At 28.4% G+C, this 10,945-nt stretch overlaps 2 protein-coding genes across 2 annotated transcripts; both read left to right on the top strand.

Annotated features, from left to right (window-relative positions):
- Positions 1-1,947: 1,947 nt before the first annotated feature.
- LOC145163447 (uncharacterized) lies at positions 1,948-2,514 on the top strand. Its single transcript, XM_079082289.1, has one exon. The coding sequence runs from the start codon at positions 1,948-1,950 to the stop codon at positions 2,512-2,514; it is 567 nt and encodes a 188-aa protein (XP_078938415.1).
- Positions 2,515-4,788: 2,274 nt separating this feature from the next.
- LOC145165565 (uncharacterized) lies at positions 4,789-7,589 on the top strand. The gene is made up of 10 exons (XM_079084308.1): positions 4,789-5,144; positions 5,399-5,464; positions 5,660-5,840; positions 5,963-6,159; positions 6,256-6,306; positions 6,401-6,492; positions 6,601-6,665; positions 6,794-6,888; positions 6,999-7,103; positions 7,209-7,589. Exons 1-10 carry the CDS (start codon positions 4,866-4,868, stop codon positions 7,344-7,346), a joined length of 1,269 nt encoding a protein of 422 aa, XP_078940434.1. The 5' UTR covers positions 4,789-4,865; the 3' UTR covers positions 7,347-7,589.
- Positions 7,590-10,945: the final 3,356 nt, after the last annotated feature.

Genomic DNA, 10,945 nt, shown 5'->3' with positions numbered 1-10,945 from the left:
TTACTATGTCTAAAGGTAACTTATGGTGTTACCTTTAATAACCATTGGATTTTCACAATAGAGATTATATCAAATCCTATAAAATCAGTAGCTTAATTATAAAATCTTTATTCATGTTTTATAATATTTAATTGCTTACCATATTAATCATTCTAATTGATTCTAATTGATCTTATACATAATAAACTGTTTTTCATAAGTCAAATAATATCTCTGCAAAAAAAGGAACTTATAAGGTATGTTATCTTCTATTTCAAATTTAAATTTAAAATACATTTCAATTTATTTATTTCCTCTTTTTCATCGTTATATATCTTCTATACATAATACATAATTCTAACCTTTTTATTCTTCGATTTACATTGGAACAATTGACATACTTACTCTATAGAAAAATAGAGCAAAAACTTCTCCAACCTTGTCATCGACGATCAACGATATGTACTTCTATGCCTTATCATTTTCCGTTTCACACTTTCAGTTCTTGTTATCAAATCACTACATACTTTCATGAACTCAAACCTCAATCTTCACATTAATCTAATTAGTTATTTCAATAGATGTGTTTCCAATAAAACCATTTACTTTAATTTTATTCGTTTTCCTCCTACAATTTAATGTCTCTATCAATGTTGTTATTGTTTTTGTTTAAACTAAAACTTCTGAATTAAAAAGAGTTTCAATATCACACACTTTTGCCTTTATGGAAAATCGATAATGCAGCATTCGGTACTATTCATGCAAATGACAAATCTAGAAAACAATTTTTTATCCCTTCATAGTAGGATGGTTTTATTTTCTACAAATGAACATAATACCAATGTACTTCTGAACCATAAATACATTGTTATTCTGTTTTTATATTTGTATTGTTCTAAATTATTGGTTATTATCACTTTGACATATTTGCCCATACAAAAGAATAGCAGTGTACTTCTGAATCATAAATACAATGTTATTCTATTTTTTATTTGTATTACTCTTCTAAGTTATTGATTGCTGTCAATTTTTTATATTTGTATTGTTGTTTTAAATTATTGACTACTATTAATTTGACATGTTTGTCCCTACAAAAGAATTGTAGTGTACTTCTGAATCATAAATACAATGTTATTCTGTTTTTTTAACTCTTCTAAATTATTGTCTGCTGTCAAATTGACATATTTGCTATTTACTTACTTCAACTTATTTTTTCTGTTTTTTTATTTTTTATTATTTTGTTTTTGTTAAATATGTGCAGATGTTCGTTTCCATTTAGTGATTACTACATTTTTTTCTAATCAACACCTCACATTTACCATTTATTGTGGCAAGTAATATTGTTTTCTCATATTTTAATAAATGATTGGATATCATGGAATAAAATGATGTAATAAGATGGAATATAAATTTTTGTATTTTAATAGTACTTGATGAATAAAAGAAAAAGAATAGGAGGCTAATGGTACTTTCATCTAAAAGTGCAGTTGATGAATACAAAGAAAAAGAATAGGAGACTAATGGTACTTTCATCTAAAAGTGTAGTTGATGAATACGTTATATAAAACATGGATCTTTTTTTCTTTGTATTGTACTATTAATATTTTTTTAAATACATTTCCCCTATTTACGATACAAATTTTTATTTCAGAAAATAATTTCTTCATACTCCCTAATTGTCGAGTTACTCGAAACCTTACCGAATTACCTTCAACATCCCCGTCTCATAACATCATACGCTCGAATGTGCAATCCACATTTATTTCGTCAATGTCGTCGCTTTCACAGATAACCAGTCAAGGTAAAGTATTCTAATTTCTTTTATATTATATTTACCTTCACATCTTAAATCATATAACATCAATTTTAATTTTCCAATATATTAACTGTTATCATTAATTTTTTAATACATATATGTCTGTAATGTTTAATTTGTATAAGTCATTTTTTCCTTTAATATCTTATTTAATGAGGCTTCAGGTTGGTTGTCCAACTAATGATTTGGATGAGACAAAAACATTTGCTGAATGCATTCTTAAAATTGATGAATGTAATATTGGTGGTCCTAATGATGGTGAAACCGAAGTTGAATTTCCAAAAGACGTCATCGTTCGCTCTACAAGTGACCATATTCATTCAATTGTATTGACCATTTATCCGTCTTTTGAAAACCATATTGATGATCCATCATATTTTCAAGATAAAGCTATTTTGGTCCCTAAAAATGAAGAGGTCGATGGTATTGATGACTACATGTTAGGATTGATGAAAGATGAAGGGAACACTTATTTGAGTTCAAATTCTTTATGTGAGAGAGAGTCAACAGATTGTTTTGAGGAATTACTTTTTTCTCTGGATATATTGAATGCTTTTAAGGCATCTGGAATTCTCAAACATAAACTTACACTAAAAACAGGTGTTCCGGACTTTCGGTCATGTTGCTTCGTAATATCAACCAAACCAAAGGTTTATGCAATGGTACTAGGTTACAAATTGTTAGGCTTGGAAAGCATGTCATTGAGGCACGGATTATAGCTCGTAGATTCTTCAATGAGACTACTTATATACCTCGCATGAAGTTAACTCTATCTGATAAAAGAATTCCCTTCCGTTTTCAGCGGATGCAATTCCCCGTAGATGTTTGTTTTACTATGACCATTAACAAGAGTCAAAGACAATCATTATCAACGGTTGGATTGTATTTGCGTAGACCCGTCTTCACTCATAGTCAGTTATATGTATTTGTTTCTCGTGTAGCAAGTAAAAAAAGCTTAAAGGTACTCATATGTGACGAGGAATGTCGTTCAACCAATAAAACAAAAAATATTGTCTATAAAGAGGTCCTTCAACGATTATAGATATTCAGACATTTCATTTTATTTTTTAAACTTTTCAATATAATCAATAACGAGAAGTCTTTTCTATTACTTTATCATTTTTTTATTTATTGTGTCGGTTTTTTATAACTTTATATGTATATTTTATACGTTCTCCGCGTTTTATGGTCATAATATAGTTTAAGTTTAAATTAGAAAAATAAGAAATGTGGGGTCTTTTTATAAGGGATATCTCCAGAAAAGTCTCAATATTTTGGGCAAACTTTTAATAAAGTACTAAATTTTATTTTTTGAATAAAAAAGTCCTAACTTTTTCATCTTTTAAATAGAAAACCCAAGAAACCGGATAATTTATTCACTTTATCCCTTTCTGACATCTTCAGCAGGTCATGAGACCAAATTGTTAATTTTTCGAAAATAATGAGACTTTTTTTTGCAGATTTCGTCAAAAATTTTATATAATGTATAAACATATTTTTTTACATACTATATCTATTTTTTCGTATTTGTGTATTTTTTATGTTTTTATATGTATATATATTTACGTATTTAAATGTATAAACGTATTTTTTTACTTATTTATATGTATTTTTAACCATTTTACATATTTTTTTATGTATTTTTATGTGTAATTTTTTATGTATTATGTATTTATATGTATTTCTATGTATTTTTACGTATTTATGTATTTTTTAAAGCTATTTATATAGATGTTTATGTATTTTAAATGTATAAACGTATTTTTTACATATTTATATCTATTTTTAAGTATTTTACATATTTTTTATGTGTTACGTATTTATGTATTTTTTAAGTGCTTTATATAGATGTTTTTGTATATTTATGTATTTTAAATGTATAGACGTATTGTTTTACGTATTTATATGTATTTTTTTTAAGTATTTTACATTTTTTTTTGTGTTTTTATGTGTTTTTTTATGTATTATGTATTTTTATGTATTTTTGTGTATTTATGTATTTTTTTAGTTTTCTTATATAGATGTTTATGTATATTAAATGTTTAATTGTATTATTTTTACCTGTTTATATATTTTTTACGTAAAAATAATACAATTAAACATTTAATATACATAAACATCTATATAAGAAAGCTAAAAAAATACATAAATACGCAAAAATATATATTAATACATAATACATAAAAAAACACATAAAAACACACAAAAATATGTAAAATACTTAAAAAATACATATAAATACGTAAAACAATACGTTTATATATTTAAATACATAAATATACAAAAACATTTATATAAATTTGTAATACATAAAAAAATATGTAAAATACTTAAAAATAGATATAAATACGTGAAAAATATGTTTATATACTTAAAATACATAAACATCTATATAAAAAGCTTAAAAAAATACATAAATACGTAAAAATATATAAAAATACATATAAATACATAATACATAAAAAATAACACATAAAAATATGTAAAATGGTTAAAAATACATATAAATAAGTAAAAAAAATATGTTTATATACTTAAAATACATAAAAATATGTTAATATATACATATAAAAACATAAAAAATACAAAAATACGTAAAAAAAAATATGTTTATATTATATAAAATTTTTGACAAAATCTGTAAAAAAATCATATTATTTTCGAAAAATTAACAATTTGGTCTCATGACCTGCTGAACAGATCAAAACGGCTAAAATAAATAAATTAACCTGTTTTTTGAGCTTTTCTATTGAAAAGGTGAAAAATTCAAAATTTTTTTATTCAAAAAATATTCAGGACTTTATTAAAAAAATTAACAATTTGATCTCATGACCTGCTGAACAGATCAAAATGGCTAAAATAAATAAATTAACCTGTTTTTTTAGCTTTTCTATTGAAAAATTCAAAAAAATTTTATTCAAAAAATATTCAGGACTTTATTACAATTTTGACCAAAAATAGTGGGCTATATACACTTTTTATAATTAGCATCACTAACCTAAAACCTCTGATCGCCTCTATAGGGTTTAACATATCCGGAATACCATAGACGAGATTCGCCGGAGGAGAAATGGCAACCGTGTTTAGGCGTCTCCTTTCCCCCAAGGGGATGGGAAACATCCACCGATCTCTTCAACACAATCGATTCAGTTCTCCTTCTAGCACCCCTTTTCCGTGTCAATTTCTCATCAGAAGCCAACATACTTTTGTTTCCCGGAATTCCTGTTCCCGAAACATGTGTTCCGCTGCTAATTACGAGCCACAGTACGATGCTTCAGTTGCCGCGGCATTGAACTTGGACGATCGTGTTCCGGCCACCGTCATCACTGGTTTCCTCGGTTCTGGAAAGGTCGGTATAAACATATTCTATGCCAGGCGTCTGCAATTTTTTTTTTCTTTTTTGAAAATAGATAAGAGAATTACGTCATGCCACTAAACCACGTCATGATGAAGGTTTCATCCATAGTTGTCTCATGGATGAATGGCTTGTAGTACATCCTCTTTGGATACGCAATGAACTCTGATGAGTCCTGATCATGTATAAATTTGGAATGGATTTATAGAAACTTGAATCTGATCATTCCCGCTTACTTTTGGATGCAGACAACTTTATTGAATCATATTCTGACCGCTCAGCATGGCAAGAGGATTGCTGTGATCGAAAATGAGGTATATTTAGATTCACATTGTTTAAGCCCACTGTATCATGTGTACTTAAGTGCCCAATTTACAAATAGATTTGCTCTGACTCTGATTGAATTGGAGTGTTGTGTGCTCCAAGAATCTGCATTACTTATAATTTCAGAGCAATTTGGTGTTCTATGGTTTTAGTTTTCATTCGTTTCTGTTTATATGGTTTTGCAGTTTGGGGAGGTGGATATTGATGGATCCTTGGTGGCAAGTCATTCCTCTGCTAATGAGGATATTGTGATGGTCAGTAATGGTTGTTTATGTTGTACTGTGCGTGGTGAGCTAGTCACAATGCTTTTGGAGTTGGTAAAAAAGAAGCGAGACAAATTTGATCATATTGTCATAGAAACCACAGGTATGTTACTATGTTATGTTGCTAAACACTACTTCTACTTTCAACTGATTTATCCTTAGACAGAAGGGTAAAGTAGTCATTTGCTCCATTGAATTAACAGATTTGTGTCATCCATGTTGCAGGCCTTGCAAAGCCTGGTCCAGTCATTGAAACATTTTGCACTGATGAGCAGATTTCTCGCCATGTTAAACTTGATGGAGTTGTTACTCTGGTTGACTCTAAACATGCTATGCAGCATTTGAATGAGGTCAAACCAAGATTTGTGGTAAATGAAGCAGTTGAACAAGTTGCATATGCAGATCGTATTATTCTCAACAAGGCAAGCCTTTATTTATTTATTTATTTTTTATGAATTTTCTCTAATGATATAATATATTAACCAATTGCTTTACATTTCTGCTTAACAATATGGCAGATAGATTTGGTGAGCGATGCTGACTTGGAGGCTTTAACAAAGAAAATACAGGTAGAGTTTTTCTTTACTTCACTTTTCTGTTTATGCATGCAAAACTAATTAAAAAATAATGAATATTAACTGGATGTTGGATGTTTATTTCCAGCATATAAATGGAATGGCACAGATAAAGCAAGCTAAATTTGGCAATGTGGATATGGATTTTGTGTTGGGAGTGGGAGGTTATGATCTTGACAGGTGATGGTTATATAGTGTTTAATAACATAGTTATTTGTTTCTTATATAGTTAACAAGATGATAATTGATAACATATGATTTTTTCCTAATATACCCTTTGTAATGCAGAATTGATTCAGAAGTTCCATCAGAGGTTTCTCATTGCGAAAACCACAATCATGAGCATGACCATGGTATTTATCACTTTTACTTTCCTGTATTTATTTTGTTTTTTATTTTTAATTTCAAAGTGACTTGATAATGATCAATGGTTATGATGTAATCAATAATCATATATGAATATCATCTGGTTTCTTGATAGAATGCCACGAAGGACATCATCATCATGATCACAAACATGATTCTGCTGTATCAAGTGTCAGCATTGTATCTGAAGGAACCCTCGACCTTGATGAGGTAATCATTTTATTTTTACACGTGTCTAACACGGTACAAATGTTATGTCATATAAAAATAATTTTAATCTGACACTCTTTGTTACTTTCAATGTACATGATGATACACAGCTTGATGATTGGCTTGAAAGGCTAGTGGAAGAAAAAGGGGACGATTTATATAGGATGAAAGGGGTTTTGTCAGTGAATGATTCTGAGACACGTTATGTTTTTCAGGTTCTATTTATGTTCATTTGTTAACTGTGTTTATTTTCTTATCAAGGCTCGTTAATAATAAATTGATTTTTTTTTTTATTGTGGTGTTTGTTGGATTAATTTTAGGGGGTGCATTCGACTTTAGATGGGTGCCCAGGGAAAGCATGGGGGGAAGATGAGAAGAGAATAAACAAGCTTGTGTTTATAGGAAGGAACTTGGATGAACCTGCTTTGAGAAAAGGCTTCAAAGGTTGTTTGGTGTGAATTAAATCTTGAATCTTGGTTTAAGTAAACTAGTCACGTTTGGTGTAAATTAAAATGTTCAACTTATTCCTGGATGGTGTATATGTGCACAAATGAAAAGAGTTTAGGTCTAAACAACTGCCACATTAGAGTTTGATTGGGCTTATTTTGGGCCTTCACCTCTTGTATCGGTCACCTACCTCGTGGACAACAATGCAGGAAATTGGCAAAGAAAAAAAGTCAGGAAAATCTGGGTTTTTGTTATTTTGTTCAGCTTCATCTATTTTTTCACTGATGAATACTAAGTGTTCTTGGTGTTTGTGTGTGTAAGAGAGATTGGTCTTAAAATATGGGATAAACACAAATTGATTTTATTATCTACTGCCGGAATCAATTTCAAAGACGCAAAGTTAATTCAGAATGTTCCTCGTTCTAGACAAAGATGTCATTTTACAAAATACAAAAAAAATCATCTTTTCGACTAAATAATTATTCTTAACAATCATTTTTATCAATATACACGTATATTAACATTTGTGCAAGCATGAACCCTGGTTTATTTATTTATTTATGAGATAATAGATTTTGAACTCCAACCCAACGGTTAGTGTTTTACCTATTTTTTGCATCAAGGACTAGGACGTCACACATGTGATTCCACACTTGGCAAACCCAACGGCCTGTTTTTATATTAAATGGGAAAATTGAATCTATTTCTAAATTATTATTTAATTCGATTTATGTCATAGACGAGACTTAAACCTTCGACCACAAGGAGAAAGACAACACCTCATATCATTGAACTAGAAGTCATTTGGTAAAACAAAAATTACTTTTATTAATCAAAAACTGTAAAAGTAAACTTAATTTTCTTTTGTAACATAACATCGTTATTTCACCAAATATGAACAATGTAATATATTATGTGATATGATTTCTTTTTGAATTTTCCCTAAGTTCTTATTTTATTTTATGTGGTGTAAGATGTAGGTCGTTCAAAAAACAATTTTGCAATTCGCAAAATCCATATTTCTAAACTAACGATCATTAAAAAAAAAAAGGAAAAAAAAGTATTTTAAATAGTCAACACCATTTTCTTTATTTTTTTATGATTAACCTTTTTATCATCTTAAAATCATCGTTATCAATAATTTCCAAAATTTACTTGTATTCAGGTGATCTCGGTTTTGAGTTTAAATAGCTATCGTATCTACTCTGTTTTAGATATATCGCAATCTTTCTGTCACATGTGAAACCAATTAATAAGATTGACATTTAATATGTAAATAAACAAAAAAATCTTTCATATGTGAATCATAAACCGATTTATCAAAACTGATATTTGGACTTTTTAACTACGTGAATGTTGAAAATAAAGGGCCTCAATGATTTATCTGAATAATGACAATTTCCCCATGACTATCTTCTCAACTCTCAAGTCTCAACCCATTTATTTTGTCGTTGGGGGTGGGCCCGTTACTGCTAGATGGTCGAATATTCTGCTGCTGCCCGTTTTTCCCGGCTTCATCGCGACGTGTCCGTCCATCCCCTCAATCCTTTTGGACCGTGTATAGTTTTTTCCAATAATCAATATACAAATATATAAATAATTCATCAAAATAACTATTAAACACAGTAGTTTTTTTGTGACAACTTTAGTATCGTCACACCATACAAATATTGATTTTTCGGATTTTATTAAAAATGAAAATCAATTTTCAAGGAAAAATGACTACTTCAGAATCCATGACTAAGGTGCTGTTTGTTTTTTCGAATCGAAAATTCATGAAGTCTGCGGACCATCTTTGCAATCCTCTGTAGCAGAAGAGGTGGAACAAACGGCTGCAGCCTATAATAAGAAGCATGTTTGTTTTTTAACATCTGCAGACTGCTGCAGTAAACTGAAATTTAAATAAACTAATTTATAAACTGAAAATAGTTCTCAACACCGAAATTTAATAATTCTAGTCTTATAACATTGAAATAATAATAAAAGGAACATGTAAAAAAACAAAAATACAAAACCTTTTTAAAAAAAAAACTTAAAAAAATGTAAAAGAAGCTAATAGTTTTATTCTAGAAAAAAAAACTAATTTTAAAAAACATTAAAAAAGAAAATAATAAAAAAATTAAGAAAATATTGCAAACGATGTCCATAAAATTCGTAAAAAATTACACATGTTAAAAAAGATGCAACTGAAATTGAAAATATTATTAATAGGAACGGTAAAAAAAATAAAAAAAATCAAGTTAAAGAAAATCGTGGAAACTATAAAAATAAATTGTATCACATCCGTAAATAAAAATTTAAGAAAATCAAAGTTAAAAAAAAAAATAAGTTAAAAAAATAAGTTATACAAAAATTCTTAAAAAAACACTTGGAAAAAATGAAAGCTGAAGAGGTTAGAAGAGGCAAGTCAAGTGCTGCGCCACGCAGCACACGCGCAGAGGTTTGTAGTCTGAAGCCTTTCAAAAAACAAACTGCTGCGAGAGGAAAAGTGTTGCGCGTGTGCTGCGCCGCGCAGCAATAAGTGGTTTGAAGAGGTTTTTATAAAAAAACAAACAGCACAATCTCCACTCTAAAGCAATACACATGACATGACTGTTTTTTTTTTTTGGCTGTGAAAAAAAATGATTTTTCATAGAAAAAAAAAAAATTTGGTAAACAATTTGTCATTAATAAAACTTAGTTGAAATTTTAAATTTTGCATAATAAATTAGTTGGTAGCCTATAATTAATAAGCTACTTAGAAAATATTATATAACATAATAGGATAATGTCGGGAAATGAAAAGTAATGTTTTTTAGAAAACTTTTGGGAAAAAAACTAAAATAACTTATTAACAAGTTATATATATATATATATATATATATATATATATATATATATATATATATATATATATATATAGGTTTAGGTTCTATGGAAAACAAAAAAACCTTAAAAATCATAAAAATGCATAAAAAAAATACTTAGAGATCACAAAACTTTTTTTTGAAATTTTTTATCAAAAAATCGCAGCTTTTAACATAAAATCGCTGAAAAAATTTTATTACAAAAAAAAAATGATTTTTTATTTTTTTTTCAGCGAAATTGTCAAAAAGGCTGCAATTTTTTGATAAAAAAATTCAAAACTTTTTTTTGTAATGTCTAGGTATTTTTTTTATGCATTTTTAGGGTTTTTTTTGTTTTCCAAATAACCCTTCCCTATATATATATATATATATATATATATATATATATATATATATATATATATATATATATATATATATATATATATGGAAAAGTTATTTGGAAATAAGCTCAAAATAAAAATCTATTTATATGCACTAAAAATATTCTAAAAATTAAATCAACGCTCTGTTTAGTTCACTTTTTAACACTTCGGGCGTGTTCGACAAAATTAGCTGGTAGCGGATAGCTTGTAGCTTGTAGTGTTTTCTTAAACGCTACATGAAGTAGCATTTGGATTTGGAGCGTTTTGATTAAATTAAACGCTAGAAAGTTTGTAGTGCCGAACGAGGCTTTCTGTTCAAAACGGAACGTTTTGTCAAACGCTAGAAGCTAGAAGCTAGAAGCTCTCAAACGCTCCGTGTCGAACACGCCCTTCGTATCT

This window comes from Lactuca virosa, chromosome 3 (assembly GCF_052849685.1).
Source record: "Lactuca virosa cultivar CGN04683 chromosome 3, Lactuca_virosa_CGN04683_v6, whole genome shotgun sequence".
NCBI classification, from domain to species: Eukaryota; Viridiplantae; Streptophyta; class Magnoliopsida; order Asterales; family Asteraceae; genus Lactuca; species Lactuca virosa.
This window is presented reverse-complemented; position numbering and strand designations above follow the sequence as displayed.

Coding starts and splice junctions, on each gene's coding strand:
- LOC145163447 (XM_079082289.1), top strand. CDS start 1,948: ATGAGGCTTCAGGTTGGTTGTCCAACTAATGATTTGGATGAGACAAAA.
- LOC145165565 (XM_079084308.1), top strand. CDS start 4,866: ATGGCAACCGTGTTTAGGCGTCTCCTTTCCCCCAAGGGGATGGGAAAC. Junction 5,465..5,659: donor TTGCTGTGATCGAAAATGAG/GTATATTTAGAT, acceptor ATGGTTTTGCAG/TTTGGGGAGGTGGATATTGA. Junction 7,104..7,208: donor AGACACGTTATGTTTTTCAG/GTTCTATTTATG, acceptor GATTAATTTTAG/GGGGTGCATTCGACTTTAGA.